The sequence below is a fragment of the Oncorhynchus nerka genome, linkage group LG12, assembly GCF_034236695.1.
Source record: "Oncorhynchus nerka isolate Pitt River linkage group LG12, Oner_Uvic_2.0, whole genome shotgun sequence".
In the NCBI taxonomy this organism is placed as follows: Eukaryota; Metazoa; Chordata; class Actinopteri; order Salmoniformes; family Salmonidae; genus Oncorhynchus; species Oncorhynchus nerka.
In genome coordinates, this window is record NC_088407.1 from 66,527,188 (window position 1) to 66,545,141 (window position 17,954).

The 17,954-nt window shown below is 44.6% G+C and overlaps 1 protein-coding gene across 7 annotated transcripts in view; it reads left to right on the top strand.

Annotated features, from left to right (window-relative positions):
• The window catches only part of LOC115138633 (fermitin family homolog 2-like), a 72,875-nt gene extending 58,231 nt beyond the window's left edge, over positions 1-14,644 (top strand). For 5 of the 7 annotated variants that reach the window (XM_029675694.2, XM_029675690.2, XM_029675691.2 and 2 more), the window contains 7 exons: positions 6,778-6,902; positions 7,041-7,147; positions 7,376-7,600; positions 10,585-10,605; positions 11,149-11,273; positions 11,506-11,647; positions 11,861-14,644. In XM_029675694.2, the coding sequence (XP_029531554.1) occupies positions 6,778-6,902; positions 7,041-7,147; positions 7,376-7,600; positions 10,585-10,605; positions 11,149-11,273; positions 11,506-11,647; positions 11,861-12,034 (919 nt within the window). In that variant the 3' untranslated portion in view covers positions 12,035-14,644. The remainder of the gene's footprint in view (positions 1-6,777; positions 6,903-7,040; positions 7,148-7,375; positions 7,601-10,584; positions 10,606-11,148; positions 11,274-11,505; positions 11,648-11,860) is intronic. The other 2 variants (XM_029675692.2, XM_029675696.2) reach the window with 1 other exon arrangement.
• Positions 14,645-17,954: the final 3,310 nt, after the last annotated feature.

Consider the following 17,954-nt stretch of genomic DNA (forward strand, 5'->3'; position numbering starts at 1 on the left):
TAAGTGTATCATCCTAAAATCCTAATCTTAACTAAGGTTGCAAAATTCCAGGAACTTACAATTAAATTCCCTGATTTTCACAAATCCCGGTTGGAGGATTCCCGGAATCTGGAGGGAATAAGCAGGAAATCCGGAATCCTCCAACCAGGAGTTCTTCAAAACCAGGGAATTTATTGAAATAATTTTGCAACCCTAATCTAAATCATTAGGGAGTAATTCAGGGGGACCTTAGGGGGATCACGTGACCCTTGAACGAGATGGCCGCATGAACTAAGAGCTCCGCACAAATAGTTTCCATTTCCTAATCTTACCTCCACTTCAAGTTAATTCCTTTAGCTTTAGTCAAAAAGTCATGGCGGCTACAAAAGGCGACATTACAGGTGACATTTTTACCCTGACTCGCGCATTAGCCGCGGAAAAAGCCTCCAAGAAAAAGCTAGCGCCATTAGCCAGGAACAAGAGAAACCATCCCCCCCGAGGCCCAACAAATGCCAACCTCGCACTCTGTCGAAGACATCCTTTTTGAGCTGAGATCCCAACGTACAGAGCTCAACATCAAATTAGATTGCAATTAAGTCTCAGCTCAGTGTGATAGGGGGCAAGGGGTGACAACCCTGAAATGCTTTGCCTGACTTCAACAACAAGATAAGCATCAACGCCGGGCGCCTGGATAAGGCAGAGGGGCGGATGCTATCCATGGAAAACACACTGACCGACACCATGGAAACAATAGCATATGCCAAAAAGAAAATGGAGCATCTGGAAGAGAAAACAGAGGACCTAGAAAACAGGGGACGAAGGAATAATTGTGTTCTATTAAATCTGGGTGAAAAAGAACAGGGAACATGCCACTGATCCATAAGACTAACTCCCCGAGTGGCTCCACCTGTCCACTGACAGGCCCATAGAACTCGAGAGCTCACCGAGCACTGAGGCCCCCACCAGCAGCCAGACAACCACCGTGCCCAATCACTTACGTTTCCTGAGATTCACTGACAAGGAACGAGTCCTACAGGCGGCGCAAATCAACACTGTTAGTGGGAAATGCCAAACTCACTTTACACCAGGACCTGTCAGCTGGAATACGCCAAAAGCGCAGAGTGTTTGACGTGGTGAAGAAATACGCCATTGACCGAGGCATCTTTAGGGGATTCAAATACCCAAACGAGCTCAGGATTCTTCAAGGGGCCCTGCGACACTTCAAAACTCCAGAAGAGGCTAAATGTTTTTTTTGAAGGACAATCCTGGTCACTGAGAAATGGACCAATGACTAAAAGTGATTACTGTTATTACTAATGGAGGGAAGACAACATATAGCCGCCATCCAAAGACCCACCCATCCCGCTAAATGTCATTCTAGCCGTCTAATTTGTATTTATTTTCTTTTATCTGAGAGGGATAGGCTCTATAGTCTAACCTAGGTCTAGTAATGTTTCAGCCTACTTTTAATTCCCCTTTTTAATTATTATTTGTAGTTATTATTTTCAATGGCCTCCACCATTTATAGGCTGTCGATTACAATACATTTACAGACCTAACGGGAAGCTCAAATGTGTCAATTTTCTGCCTATGGCCTTGTAATATCAACAGGATGTGTTAATGAAAACAAGCAACTTATCCTATAGATCCCTCTTAAGGATTTGCCCCAACATTTGTTTTATTTGGTCCAAACGATTAGCCCCATGTCCTTCGGGGGAGGTATATGTAGGCTGGGCTATTGATTTTGTTTTCTCCCTCCTTTTTTTATGTGGTTTGGACGTTGTCACTTACTCAATGTGGGGTGGAGAGGATGAGGCATTTCTTTGATGGGGAGGGGGAGAGTGCGTTGCTAACTGTTCCTGTTTTTTTTTGTTTTTTTTCAGAACACTGAGCGGGGGGGTAATGTCGAGTTGTTTGGGAACTCGGCTAGGGTGTTCAGAGATTGTTATTTTATGTGATCGCAGTTGTAACTATTATCCACCTTTACCCAGAGATGACTTGCACTAGAGTTCCATTACTGTTCGATGATGTTGACTAGTACCTTACATCTATTGACATGGAACTGCCAGGGTCTAGGTCATGCAATAAATACTATGTGCTCTAAAAAAAGGAAAAAGCAGACATTGTGCTATTACAAAAGCCACAGCTCTGTGATGCCGAACATGCCAAACGCCGCAGAGCTTGGGTGGGACAGGTGTATTTCTCATCTTTCAAATCAAACAGTAGAGGTACAGCCATACTTATCCATAAGAATGTTCCATTCATAATTGACAAAAACATATCTGGAGTGGAGATTTATTTTGATAACAGGGTCACTGTATGGGCAACCAATTACCATCTTAAACATATATTCCCCTAACACAGATACTCCTGCTTTCATGTCAAAAATGATAACCCTGTTCATTGAGCATTGTGTTTCCTTTGGAATGCTGTCTGGAGATTTTAATTGTACCCTCAACCCAACCCTAGACAAATCATCTCAAGTCCCCACCACAAAGCCTAGATCTGCAAAGATGTTGAACTCTTACTAAAGAGATGGGACTGAAAGATATCTGGAGAGAGACTAACTCATCTATGGACATACATACTACTCTAATGTTCATTACACCTACTCTCGTATAGATTAAATTTTTATCCCAAAGATTTTCATAAATTCAGCCATGTGTACAATCGGACCCATAGCACTTTCAGATCACGCCTTTGTCCACCTCCCCTTTGACCTCCGAGGTCAAAGACCTAGAAATTCAACATCTCCATGTTATCAAACGAAGCGTTCCATACATTGGTAACTACATGGATAGACAACTACACACAAGACAACAGACTCTCCTGTTTCACCGGCCACAATGTGGGACACTGCCAAAGTCACACTAAGAGGTCATCTAAATGCATATGCTTCCTCTAAGAAACAAGCAATGGAAGCACACAGGCTAGATCTTGAGATGGAGCTAGAGTGTTGTGAAAAAGTACATAAACAATCCCCAGACAGCACCTCCTGGAGTCAACTTAAAGCAGCCAAAGCCAAACTGAACTTGGACTATACTCAGGAGATATAAGTTTTCTTTACTAAACATAAATACCATGAGTATAGCAATAGGCCTAGTAGATTGCTTGCTTACCAATTTAAAAAAATATGTCAGAGCGTACAATCATGGCCATCCGAACAGCAGAGGACGAGGTCACATATGACCAAAAAAAGATAGATTTAACTTTTCATGATTTTTACTGCAAACTATACATTTCTGCATCCGTATGTTTTATCTCAGAACTCCATTCCTTCCTAGAGGGAATCTCGCTACCTAAACTATCAGAGACAGACCAAGAAGATCTCAACTCCCTCTTCACTACTGAGTTGGTCCTGGAGGAAATTACCTCCATGCTACCTAATAAGTCCCCAGGCCCAGATGAGTTCCCCAGAGTTCTACAAAGCTTTTTGGCCCCAGCTTAGCCCTATTTTCATGCCAATGCTGGATGATTTTTGCAAAAACGGAGCTCTCCCAGACTTTGTACACAGCCCTCATTACAGTGCTGCTCAAAAAGACAAGGTCCCTCTATCCTGCTCGTCCTTCCGGCCCATAAGCTTGTTGGATTTCGACTTCAAAATAATTACCAAATTGCTCGCCAAAAGACTAAACGCTCTTCTTCCCAAAATAATAAAAGCAGACCAAAAAACTGGATTTATTAGAGACGGGTACTCTTCTGATAACATTCACTGTCTTTTTGATATTATTGATCAAGTAAACACACAGAACACCCCTGTCCTGCTGGCTTCACTGGATGCTGAGAAGGCGTTTGACAGAATAGAGTGGCGTTTTCTGTTCTCAGTCTTAGAAGAGTTCAATATAAGCCCAAACTTTATTAAATGGATAAAGTCCCTATACTCTCATCCAAATGCCATGATGACTACTAATGGTCTGAACTCTGACAGATTCCTTTTGGGACAGGGCACAAGACAAGGGTGCTCGCTGTCCCCCCTGCTCTACTTGTTGGGGGCGGAGCCTCTGGCAGAGTGGATAAGGAGCAATCCAAGTATTGTGGGTGTTTTCTGCAGGCGGTTTCTGTCCAACTGTAACAGCTAGCTAGGTTTACATCCCACTGTAACAATTAGCTAGGTTTACATCCCACTGTAACAATTAGCTAGGTTTACATCCCACTGTAACAATTAGCTAGGTTTCCGTCCAACTGTGACAGCTAGCTAGGTTTCCGTCCAACTGTGACAGCTAGCTAGGTTTCCGTCCAACTGTGACAGCTAGCTAGGTTTCCGTCCAACTGTAACGGCTAGCTAGGTTTCCGTCCCACTGTAACAGCTAGCTAGGTTTCCGTCCCACTGTAACAGCTAGCTAGGTTTCCGTCCCACTGTAACAGCTAGCTAGGTTTCCGTCCCACTGTAACAGCTAGCTAGGTTTCCGTCCCACTGTAACAGCTAGCTAGGTTTCCGTCCCACTGTAACAATTAGCTAGGTTTCCGTCCCACTGTAACAATTAGCTAGGTTTCCGTCCCACTGTAACAATTAGCTAGGTTTCCGTCCCACTGTAACAATCAGCTAGGTTTCCGTCCCACTGTAACAATTAGCTAGGTTAGGTGGAGTCGCAATTCAACGGCTCAGATAAGAGACGTATGTGGCAGGAGCTACAGGAAATTACGGACTACAAAAACAGCCACGTCGCGGACACAGTCACGCTTCCATACAAACTAAAAACCTTTTCCGGATTTGAGGATAATACAGTGCCACTGTCACAGCTCACTAACAAAGACTGCGCCCCCTCCTTCTCGTGAGTGAAACATTTAAACGTGTTCACAATCGCAAGAATACTGGCCCAGACGGCAAGGCTAATGGCCCAGGCAGCATCCCTAGCCGCGTCCTCAGTGCATTCATAGACCAGCGGGCTGGTGTTTACGGACATACTCAATCTCTCCCTAGCCCAGTCTGTTGTCTCCACATGCTTCAAGATGGCTACCACTGTTCCTGTTCCCAAGAAGGCAAAGATAACTGAACTAAATGACTACGGCCCCGTAGCACTCGTCATCATGAAGTGCTTTGAGAGGCTAGTCAAGGATCATATCACAACCACCAGCTCACCGGCCACACTAGATACACTTCAGTTTGCGTACCGCCCCAACAGGTCCACAGATGATGCAATCATCCTTCACTGCACACTGCCCTATCCCATCTGGACAAAAATAACACCCATGTAAGACTGCTGTTAATTAACTACAGCTCAGCATTCAACACCATAGTGCTCATCAAGCTGGAGGGCCTGGTCTCAGCCCCGCCCTGTGCAACTGGGTCCTGGACTTTCTGACGGGCTGCCCCCAGGTGGTGAAGGTAGGAAACACCTCCACTTCACTGTTTCACAACACAGGGGCCCCACAAGGGTGTGTGCTCAGCCCTCTCCTGTACTCCCTGTTCACCCACGACTGTGGTCATGAACGCCTCCAACTCAATCTTCAAGTTTGCAGACAACACAATAGTAGTGGGCTTGATCACGAACGACGACGAGACAGCCTACAGGGAGGAGGTGAGGGCCCTCGGAGTGTGGTGTCAGGAAAACAACCACTCACTCAACATCAACAAAACAAAGGAGTTGATTGTTTACTTCAGGAAACAGCAGAGGGAGCACCCCCATATCCACAACGAAGGGACAGTGGTGGAGAAGGTGGAACGTTTTAAGTTCCTGGGCGTACACATCACAGACAAACTGAAATGGTCCACCCACACACAGTGTGGTGAAGGCGCATCAGCTAAATACATTTTGCTTGTCACCCAAAACCCCCACAAACTTTTACAGATGCACAATCAAGAGCATCCTGTCGGGCTGTATCACAGCCTGGTACGGCAACTGAACCGCCCTCAACTGCAAGGCTCTCCAGTGGGTGGTGCGGTCTGCACAACGCATCACCGGGGGCAAACTACCTGCCCTCCATGACACCTACAGCACCCGATGTCAAAGGAAGGCCAAAAATATAATCAAGAACGACAACCACTCGATCCACTGCCTGTTCACCCCGCTATCATCCAGAAGGCGAGGTCAGTACAGGTGCATCAAAGCTGGGACCGAGAGACTGAAAAACAGCTTCTATCTCAAGGACATCATACTGCTAAACCGCAATCCCTAACTCAAGAGAGGCTGCTGCCTACATTGAGACCCAATCAGTGGACACCTTAATAAATGGATCACTAGTCACTTTAAATAATGCCACTTTAATAATGTTTACATATTATTATGCTTACATTACTCATCACATGTATATACCATCTATTGCACGTTACCTATGCCGCTTGGCCATCGCTCATCCATATACTTATATTTACATTCTCATTCACCCCTTTTTAGATTTGTGTGTATTAGGTAGTTGTTGGGGAACTGTTAGATTACTTGTTAGATATTCTGCACTGTCGGAACTAGAAGCACAAGCATTTCGCTTCACTCTCATTAACATCTGCTAACCATGTGTATGTGACCAATAAAATTCGATTTGATAAACACCGATGACGAGCTAGGTTTCCATCCAACTGGTAACAGATTCTCATGCGAATATTCCAAAGTCTGCATGAAAACATTTTCCCAGCAGATATGTGCTTCCAACAAATTGACCCTTTGTGGATAAGTCTGTACTTGATGACATGGTGCACATAAAAACACCTTTTGCGCTTCTATTCCCATGTACCTCACTCTCTGCCTCTCGCTCTCTGCCTCCTCTCGCTGCCTCTCTCTGGCTATCACTCTGCCTCTCGCTCGCTGCCTTTCTCGCTCTCTCTCGCTGCCTCTCTCACTCTCTCTCCTATGTATTTTCCAGGCCAAAAAAGCTGACACTGAAAGGCTACAAGCAGTACTGGTGCACATTCAAGGACATCACAATTTCCTGCTACAAGAGCAAAGAGGAGGCTCATGGGACACCCTCCCTCCAAATGAATCTAAGAGGTACCAGGACCCCCCCACACACACACACAGAAGGCAACAGTTCCTTTATGACCTACGTGTGTGATCCCCAGTGGTGTGTGATAGATGGTTTTGACCCCCTCCTGTCCCCTTCCTCTGAACTTTTCCTTGTCTTTGTAGGTTGCGAGGTAACACCAGATGTGAACATTTCCAGTCAGAAATTCAACATCAAGTTGCTAATCCCGGTGGCTGACGGCATGAACGAGATCTGGCTGCGGTGTGACGCTGTGAGTGTGGCTCTCTGGCTTCCACTGGCTGCATGGAGGACAATGTCAAGAATGCAATACATTTAAAAGCGACTAAGAAACATATTAAGACTGATCAGATTTGTGTCAATAGTTTGAGTGTAGGTGAAAATATTGCAGTTCCACATCGGAATGTGCTCTAGGACCTAATGAAAAGCCTTGTATGTCATTGGCCTCAGCATAACCACCACCTCCCTCCTTCCCATGCAGGAGAAGCCATATGCCCACTGGATGGCAGCGTGCCGCCTGGCCTCTAAGGGGAAGACCATGGCAGACAGCTCCTATAGCCTGGAGGTCCAGAACATTCTATCCTTCCTCAAGATGCAGCACATGAACCCTGACCCGCAGTTCATCGCCGAGCCAGCTGTCACCAACGACATCAACTCTGAGTGCCTGGTGTCGCCGCGCTACCTGAAGAAGTACAAGAACAAGCAGGTAACTAGCCAGGGGCTGTGTGGAGAGGAGACTCCATCAGTGTAGACAATAGATGATTGGCCCATCACTCCCTGGATTCAAATATGCATGCATACAGATGCATATTGCTACACTGCAAGTGAACTGACAAAAGCTATGGCAATAAAAAGCAACCCTTAATCATGTTCAGATGAGTTGACGTTAGTCAGGTGAAGGTTTAAGGATAGTCTAGGATGGAGAGAGACGAAGGGGGAAGAGATAGGCAGAGCAGTGTTCAGGGTGGAGGTTGTTGTTTACTTCCCAGCTGGCCTGGGGTGCCTCCTGGCATCTGGGTTGTCCTGCACAGGAATGCAACCGCCCTCTATCCCTCCCTCTCCAAGGGGAACACAGGACAACAGTCTAAAGGAGAGGATTACCACAAGTCACGCTCAAAGGCTATATTCTTACTCTAATCAGCTTCCTTCCCTAGTCTCCCTTCTGTCATTTACCTCTGAAAGGAAGCTAGTTGACTGGATAGAGGTCCACCATGTTAATTTCACCCATCCATATCCTGCCAGATCTGTGCTCAAGTAAGAGTATTGCTTCTGTCCCTCTCTTTGCCCCATCCCGGGCTTGAACCAGGGACCCTCTGCACACATCAGTGGTCACCCACGAAGCATCATTACCAATCACTCCACAAAAGCCACGGGCCTTGCAGAGCAAGGGAAGCAACTACCTAAAGGTCTGAGCGAGTGACGTCGCCGATTTTTAAACACTACTAGCGCGCACCCCTTAACTAGCTAGCCATTTCACCAGTTACACACAAGGAAAGGAGAAGAAGAAATGAATATATTACTAAAGGTTGAGAGTCACAGCCAGAGAAAGAGACTAAACCTAAAGGAGTTGTCTTACTGAGAAATCCGAAATAAGCCAACCAATGACGAAAAGTCACATTTACGCATTAGTCCCTCATAGGCAGAGATTAACTTAAGTTTTTAAGTAACAGTAAAATTGTGCTCTTTAATTTAGCAAATTCCAATAACAGGCTGATGCGTATACCGGTAACAATGAGAAGGGGAGTGGTCTTCCCACGCTTACTCACTCAATGTGGTTCTTATTTAAGCTGTATAGGAAAAGTTGGAGGTTCTTTTTGTGTGTTGGTTAAATTATGTCTCGGTACTAGTCTGGGTTTGGACTGTAACCATAGCTTCAGCCTTACATGAATCTGGGTCATCTAGAAGAAGAGCATAGGGAAAGACCACTCATAGTGTGAGTGAGAAGGGAGGAGAGAGCTAATCAAACAGGAAATGTCTATCCAGGGTCGACATCCTAAAAACAGTCATTACCGTGTCTGCTGGATCACACTGGAATGGTGTTTTTGTCCCAAAGAAGGAGACAAACTGGTTTATTCTGCATTGCTGCCCAAAAACAGGATAGGTGTGTGTGTAATATGCATGTGTGAGAAAAAATGGGCCTCTCCTCACATCTCATAGTAGCACCCCTCCTAAGTTCTCTCCCCAGGCCTGTGGGTCTGTCTGTATGGGACTGTGGTTCTGGCCCAGCTCCAGTCTCAGTTTGGGGCTCTGAGCTCCAGCCAGGCAGGCAGGGGATGTCCCTAATGCACCACATGAAACACCCCCTCACTTCCCCGCCTGGACAGGGCCGCTGGCGGTGTGTTCAGAGAAGGTGTGTGTGTCCTTCATGCGACTGTGTATGTACTGTAGTTGTGTATGTGAGAGAGTGCGTGTATTGTATGCTTGTGGACATACAGTATGTTTGGGAGTTTGTTTGTTTGGGAGCATCAGGAAATGAGTCCTGTCTGGGAATGCAGAGTGGGAAACCAGGCTGGGAAAAGCCACTCTTTCAGCTACTCAGTCGCAGGTCAATGTTTTTCGTCATGAATCTTGTTCTGGTGAGAATTTTGCAGAGTGGTCACTAGCTTAACCTAACCTTAACCATACTGCTAACCCTAATGTCTAACCCTAACCTGAAATTAAGACCAAAAAGCACATTTTTGTTGTCATGAATTCCTACAAAATAGCAAACGTTTTCATTGCAGCTGGCCTATCTAAGGGAAATTGCTCACTTCTGCGTTCATGACGACTCATGAAGATAAAGGTCAACCTGCCACTGTGTCAGTCAGCTGTGCTGTGGGAGATGCTTGCAGGGTGCTACCTCTGCTCTTTCCTTTTTTCTCTCCATACTTCACTTCCTCTCCTCCGACTCCCCCGATGTGACTTCCACGCTGCAATTCCCAGCAGATATGCAAAGGAATTTCTAGATCAAAGGGAGTTAGGCTAGATGGATTCCTAACTTCCTAGCTAAACATAGTTTTACATAAGAGAAAGCAAACTGGGCAGGCACAATAACAAACAACAGGATATTGCTAGATAACCTAATGCAGAGGGCTGTAGTGGTGTTGAGCTGTGTGATGCCTTGGTATGTGTTCCCACCGTGTGGACATGAAAGGAATTGCAAACACAAGATGAATGGCCTGCCCTACAGTACAGTAGCTACTTAAGTCTAAAATAAAACTATATTTACTGTCATAATAGCTCCAATGAAATGTTTCAAACGTGTGAATCAGTTTGTAATAATTTGTGTCCTAAACCCTCTGCTTGCCCTGACAGATACTGACTGCTGCTGGTTTCTCTCCCTATGGAGACTGCTGCTGGTTTTCTCTCCCCATGGAGACTGCTGCTGGTTTTCTCTCCCCATGGAGACTGCTGCTGGTTTTCTCTCCCCATGGGGACTGCTGCTGGTTTTCTCTCCCCATGGGGACTGCTGCTGGTTTTCTCTCCCCATGGGGACTGCTGCTGGTTTTCTCTCCCCATGGAGACGGCTGCATGATCCTGCAGAGATCAAAATGTTCCTGTTAATTTAGCCTGTCCTGATTAAGAAGCTGTTTTCTTTGCTCATTGGCCTTGTTCTCATTTGCTTGTTTTTCTTTGTTCTTTCCTTCTGTTTTCTCTTCCCTCTTTTTGCGCTGTCCTCCCATCCCTCCGTCTGCCTCCCTCCCTCTTCAGCCAGGCTATATCAGGGACCTGGTAAGTGGAGATGGGTCGTGTTTGATTTACCAGTAGATCTGTAACATAGTCTCAGTAGTTAGTTTCACCTTTAACATTTAGAAAAATATACGGCCCGGTCAAGGGTGATTGCTAGAGTGTGTTTTGTCCGATCCTCATTCCCTCTAATTTCTCCAACTACTAACACACTCTAAATGTGAAGCTAATATAGTGAAGTGGTCTGTCCTGAAGACCCAGATCAGCATCTCTCTGCTCATCCCACTGACTCATACACCGGGTGGGGAGGCACTTCATGGGCCCTTAGACTGGCCACTGTGGAGGGTCACATATTTCAAATGTTTGTTGATACTTTCATTTGGTTACCTTGTGTGCCTTCCTATATTTAGGGGGAGGTGTTGGGTGTCTTTGGGTTTGGGGGTTTATAGGGAGGTTATAGGACAGGGCCACGTGTGCACAGTAGACCTGTGTCTGTGCTGGTGTGTGTCTGGGGCTTGGTTACAAAGTGGTGGTCTGTGACGTGTGTGTGTGTGTGTGTTCAACAGTCTTTTGTTGTGTGTTCATCAGATATCAGCCCGGATCCTAGAGGCCCACCAGAACGTGGCCCAGATGAGTCTGATCGAGGCCAAGATGCGCTTCATCCAGGCATGGCAGTCCCTGCCTGAGTTTGGCATCACTCACTTCCTGGCCAAGTGAGTCCCCCTCTCTTCTCCAGAGTCTCTTCATACACTCCTTTATTGATATAACAGATCTCTTCCCCCAGGTCTCTCTGTCTGCCCACCTGCCTCTGTTTGGGATTGTTCTTTTACAGCGAACAGAGATTTTGTCAGATTTCAAAGATGCATGGTTGAAAATCAATAAGCTTATTACTTCCAATAAGCACATCCCAAGCAGTGAGCTCACTTGGAATTCTGTAATTGACAGATTCCAGGGTGGGAAGAGAGACGAGCTGATTGGCATTACCTACAACCGTCTCATCCGGATGGATGCCAGCACCGGAGACGCCATCAAGACCTGGAGGTTTGCCAACATGAAGCAGTGGAATGTCAACTGGGAGATCAAGATGGTATGGATTTCAGCTTATAGACCAGAAAAATAAACTGTTTTAAAGATGAGCCATTTAATACTCTGAACAGATACCACCAATTTGTTTTAGCTTCATCTTTGCTTGGCATTTCACATGGTTAGTACATTTTAAAAGGAGAATCTCTGTTCTCTGTTGTAGATTCCTATAGTGGATTCCTATAGTTTTGACTGTGTGATCATTCTGTGGCCCTAGGTGACGGTGGAGTTTGCAGACGAGCCTAGCCTGGCTTTCATATGTGCGGAGGTGGACTGTAAGGTGGTACATGAGTTCATCGGAGGCTACATCTTCCTGTCCACGCGTGCCAAAGACCAGAACGAGTCTCTGGACGAGGAGATGTTCTACAAGCTGACCAGCGGCTGGGTCTGAGTCTGACTACCTGACCCCCTGGGTCAGAGTTTAGGGTAAAGAGGGGAGGGAGGGTGGTGGCTAAATCAAATGGGTTTATTTTATTTGTTATAAAGTTTTGGTGGTTTTAAATGGAACCATGCTTTAGAGCCCCATGCAGCCACCCATTATTGCCATTGTTGTTAAGAAGCTGATGCCCTTTATTTTTGTTGCATTAACACTAATATTCTGCGCAACGCTGCGGCCCAGACTAACTCCAAACCCTGCCTGTGGCTCCCCCATCGCCCACATTATTTGACAGGAAGTTGGGAGTCGTCCCCCTCCCATGACCCCTCTCCACTCACCCATCCCGCTCCAATGCACTGGGGACAGCAGCCTCTTCCTCAAGCAGCTATCACAAAGCTAGGTCCATGAGAACCTATCACATGTCATCAGGAGACCTCTCCATTCCAAAGACTCTTTCTTAATCCCCCCTTCTACTCTGACTCCCCTGAAGGAACTGATCAAATGTACCCTTCAACCTCATCGTAATCCGACCAGCCCACAAAACCATGTATCAGTTCGTATGAAGAATCACATTATTTATTTATCCCTGTTTTGTTTTATTGTTGTCATTTTGGTGAGGTGTGGTACTGTTCGAAGTCTTTGAAGTGGTGTGTTGTGGTTTGTGTACTGCCTGACATCCTGTGTTATGATACTGTGTAATTTATGCTGCAGAGTGCCACCTCACTCTCACGTATTGTACATCCACATATTCACTCAGTTTGGTGTGACTATAGGCAGTAGTAATCCTCAGAGTAAGAGTATCGGCAAAACAGTGACACGCTTTTACTTTCTCAGCAGAGACGGGAAGTGATATGAGGTCATTTCCTTCCGTCGTTAAGGAAAGGCTAAGGAACGCAGAGCTCATGGAGAGAATTGGGCACCGTGTCCTCTCCACTCGATGAAGGATTCTCAGTTTGATCTAACTAGTCCATATGAAGTCACACTTCTGCAGTAAGCACTTCTCCAGTATATGTATGATCCCTGGTCACACTTTATTTGGATAGTCTGGATTTTCCATCTGTGGATGCTCTACAGATGGCCATGCTATCTGTTGATAAGCAACTGCTTACTGAGGTAATGGTTAGGGGAGTCTGTAGCGCATCCCTTAATGAATAAGCTGTAGTTCAATTCATTGTTCTTTTTGTCTGAGCATACCTCCAGTGAGTGTCTCCTATCGTCTGTGTGAAACACTGCATACAACAGCTAACAAGTGTGCTTGGAGAGTTTAAACAGCCTTGGTAAACACCTACTGTAGCGCTTCTCTGTCTGCATTAGTTAACATGTCAGCACCACAGGCGCTCAAGCAGGGTGAATGTCCTGTAGTTTCTTATCTGTAAGCCGCTGAATAACCATGCCTAGTTCTCATAGCTACTCTCAAGGTTGAAGGGGTCACTCAAGGATACTCTGTTTGAGATGGAATTTTAATGGGTATCATGGGCAAGTTCTGAGGCAATTACTGAAAATGTAAATAAGAATGTTGTCATGGAACATGTGGTGCCCAAATGATTTGGCTCAGATACATACTGCCAGCCATATAGGGTTGTCCAGCGTCCACAGCATGAAGGAAAGACCTCCGCTCTGCCTTGAGACTCAGACCCTTGCAAATGCATTGTGCGTGTGTAGTACAGCAGGAGGGATACTACCATTAATAACAGCATTCCCAAGTGCAGCCTCTTTTAAATGCCATTCTTTATCTTACACCATATAGTGTTATTATTCAGCACCATTATCATTATTACGCACCAGCAACAGGTCACCAAGTTTGAAGAATTAATTATGCAAAGTCTTTTTTCTTTGCCCTCTGTATGAACGAACATTAAATGAAGTATTAGTTTTTTGTAACTAATGTAAAAACACAGGTTTTATAGAATTGTACAGTTCTTTTGTTGCTGCTTTTTTTCCCCTTGTTTTTTTGGGAAGTGTGTTTTTGTTTGCAGAAAAGAGAGGGAAAGCCATTTGTCAACATTGTGTAGTATGAAAATGTGTGCCTGCCAATGTTACGGTCTTATTGAGTTTTTAACATGAAGATATATATATATGAAGATATCACTAGTCTCAAACTCCAGGTTGTTTGGGATTTAATTCAGATTTTTCTCACACTAGATATTATTACCCAAACATTGATAAAAGGGCTTTTCAATGTACTTTTTTCTTGTTGCCTCTCCTATAAGCTGAATTACATTGCTATTCTATTTTCTTGCATTTTTGTGGGGGACTGATCTTACTCTCTATAGCTCTGTAAACTACCACCAATGACACATCCCTAGGCTGCCAAACCCTTGCTCTGCTGTTCAGTGCCTTTTCAAAAATGTATCACTTCATTTTCAGATTTGATAACTATTGTAGCTTTTAATTGAATAATGTTTTTGGTATGAAGGAGACACTTTTTGTTAAAGTAGACCTTGGAGTTTGAGACAAATGGCCGTAAGTGAACTGAAGTAAAAGAAGCGAACTTAGCCTAGTTTTTTTCCTCCTATAACAGTTGTTTGTTTGCCTCCAATGTCCAGAGCAGCAGTGCATGGCCAGCTGTTTTCAGACTGTAAAAAAAAATGCATTTATTTAAAAAAAATAAACATTTTTATTTAAGGAAGTTTCAGTTATGATATTGTACTCCAATTGAGGACATGTTATGTGTTCGTAGACCATTGTTATACAGAATAACATGGACACTGATTTTAAATTGAAATGCTGATATGCTGCTGACAGTAAGTAGAAGCCCTCTCCTTACTATTTATTCAAACATTGAGTCAGTGATCACAAATTACAGACCAGAAAACATCCAGAATACTCGCTATAAAGCTACAGTATTGAATTTTCCTTTTCTGTAACAATTGAAATGGGGTGAAGGTTGCCTGTCTCCACCAGAGGACAGTATGTAACCATCCCCTATTCCACCCTCTGCTGCAGTCACATCCAGGACTGGATCCAAACTACTCTAAAGGTTCTTAAAGCAGCTTCCATCGTTACTTGGCATCCATCAGAAACATAGTGGCAGATTGATGGGGAGATTAAATGTTTAGTGTTACCGTCCGTCTCTGTACCCAGGCTTTTGGTGGCCGATCCCCAACGCGCCAGGGGGAGAGGGTTGCCATGGAGATGGTACTCCCGGCCACCTGGTGCCCATGGTGTCTTGGCATCTTGTAGGGAGGGGTGGTGGGCTGTGACTCAGACAGGTGACATGGGGGATACATGGTGAGAGGGTTGGTGTGTCAGGGTATGTCTCTTGATTTATACATTGATTCTACATTTTGTTTTTTGTTTAACTTGTCAACATGCACATCATGCGGTAATGTTAGAAAACAAAATGTGTAGCGTTCTGTAGTCTAGCATGTTCATGGCATCACAGTAAGATCTGAGCATGTCAAATCCTTTATGGTGACAGTTGAGAGCCCTCTTGGGCAATTTTATTCAGTATCCCTCTGCTTGTCAACTGGTACGGTATCCACCCTCCAATCCAGTGCTGTGGTGTTACTGGCGTAGCTCTGGGAACAATGAAATCTACAGGAACATCCTGTCCTTCTAATAGATGTATCAATAGCATTTCAAGAATTATTCAATGCACATTTGCATTTTCATTGTTTATTTAAGATGTTTCGAGCATGTCTCTCACTTAACTAAAGCGCTTACATGTATGAGAGAGCGTGCGCTTACGATCTGTGTATATGCATGTGTGTTGAATCTTCTGCATGCATCTGTCCTCATCTCAAAACGAGGCACCTATCCCGACGACATTCCCTGGGTCTTCTCCAGAGGGAGTATTTCCATTTGTGTGTGTGACGCTGAATGGGAAGTGGCTGTCCTCAACCAGTCGCCACTCCACCTAGTGTCAAGAAACTCCCGTGACCTCATGGGACAACAGGGTGACGTTCACCACGATAAGAGCAGAAGGAGTAGGACGCTCAAAGAAACTACTCAGTTGAGTTTGAAGTGATTTTAAATAAATAATGAAACTGCTTGGATTAATTGACCCACAGAACATTTCACACCTCTTGTAACCACTGATGTGACAGCTGTCTTCCACTGTTCTTTACGCTCTAAGAAGCATATCTCCTCAACCAGGTATGAAGACAGCTAAGGTCATGGACATAAGGGTTGACTCATTGGGACTTGACTGACAATCAATGGTTGAAAAATGTGTTAGCCCAGAAAGCAAATCGTACTGGTAAGCTAGTTTGTTATGAAACATCTACAGGTATAGCATCGTTTTTTTGTAGGTTATTCTACGTATCAGACGTGACTATAGAGAAGTTAATAAACATTCTTAACTTCTGTTATCAGCTGGCTGGAGATATTCAGCTTTCTCCACACACTGCCACTCATTGAGTTGTGTTTCCAATGTGTGTACTGCTTGCATTCCCTCATGACTACGTCAATAGACCTACACCAGACCATTATAGACAAACCAGTGATCAATTAAACAGTCATTCTCTGGAACTGGTCAATTATTTCACATCTTACAATACTTCCCATATTGGGGAAACATGTTTTTATTGTTGTCCAGATGCTGCCTTAGTAAATACAGTGATTGCATTGTCATTAAAGAGCGACTCCCCTTACAAAGCACCTTTTCATTTTTTGAGAACGAGTCAAACATTGACTCAAACATTTATTCTAGTTGTCAAAGCCGACCACCTCCTGGGTCTATACTCTCCCCTGTGTCAGATCATCTATTTCCAATGATCTATGATGAATGATCTGCCCCTTCACATCCAGAAACCTCTAACAGCCCCCTCCATTAAAACATAGTAGGAAATAAGTTCAGTCTCCACCATTCATCCCGGTTCCAGCACCCTGTGTCACATTAGTCCCCTGCAGTGTGGATATGAGAACATCTCAATGTGACACCTGCAATAAAGCCCAAATCGGACATTGGATCCTCAGCTCTTTGTTAAACCCAGGGGCTGTCTGGCCATTGGTCTGCTAAATTAGCTGGCAGGCCAGTTATCTGGCAGCAAAACAATAAAGGGGGCAGAACTGAGTGGGTTGCTGCCTGCTGGAGACAGGGAGATGTAAAGCCTATACCTTTGGCTGAATGACTGGTGTGACATATTGAAAATTAGGTGTCTGCCATTGAAACAGGGACAGCAGAGGAAAAGCCATCATAAGAACTGTGTTGTATAGACAGTGAGATCTTCTTAGGATCTCATTCGTCCCGGACAGTTTGATTGTTAGAGGAGTACATTGGCTATAACAGTCTACTGTTGTGAGGTTTTCTTGGTCACGTCCCTAGTGATAACTAATGATGGATGCATCGTAGCCCATTTAGCTAACACTGTAGAAGCAATAATCTACTGCAAGACGTGTTTGATACAGGCAGGACTATTCCTCTGAAATTCCAGGTTTCACATCTGAGTTAAACTGCTGCCTTCAGGCAAAGCGAGAGAGATGAATGCTTTTCGCAGTGTTGGCACTATGCACTGCAGGTGAGAGGGAATATGAGGAGATAGAAACTCTTTGGGAGGGTGCGTCTCATTAGTCTAAAGAGGCCTCTCCTCGTATCCTTTCCTTCATTTGCTTTAACCTACTGTATTTGTTTTTAGATCAAGGGGAGGAGAGAACCAGCTTTTGATTTGAGATGTACCACATTGTATGTAGCTTCCTCTCCTTGTTTCCTTTCCTATAGGACCACTGATCTAATAGAGCTTGTTATGCAGAAGTAATATGGTGGACAGCTAACCAGTTTAACTCTCAATAATGGTCGTTATGAAGGAAAGTAGGCTATACAAGGAAAGAAATACAAATAGTAGTACACAGCTGTGATATTTTAAGCTCAAGGAAGTGTTTTGTTGACCTTAGGTCACAATAGGCCTACTGTAGTGAAGGTCAAAACATGGGAAATCTGGTTTTGGTCAATTAAAATGGAATCAAATTGCAGCACTGGTCAAAACACTTCCTC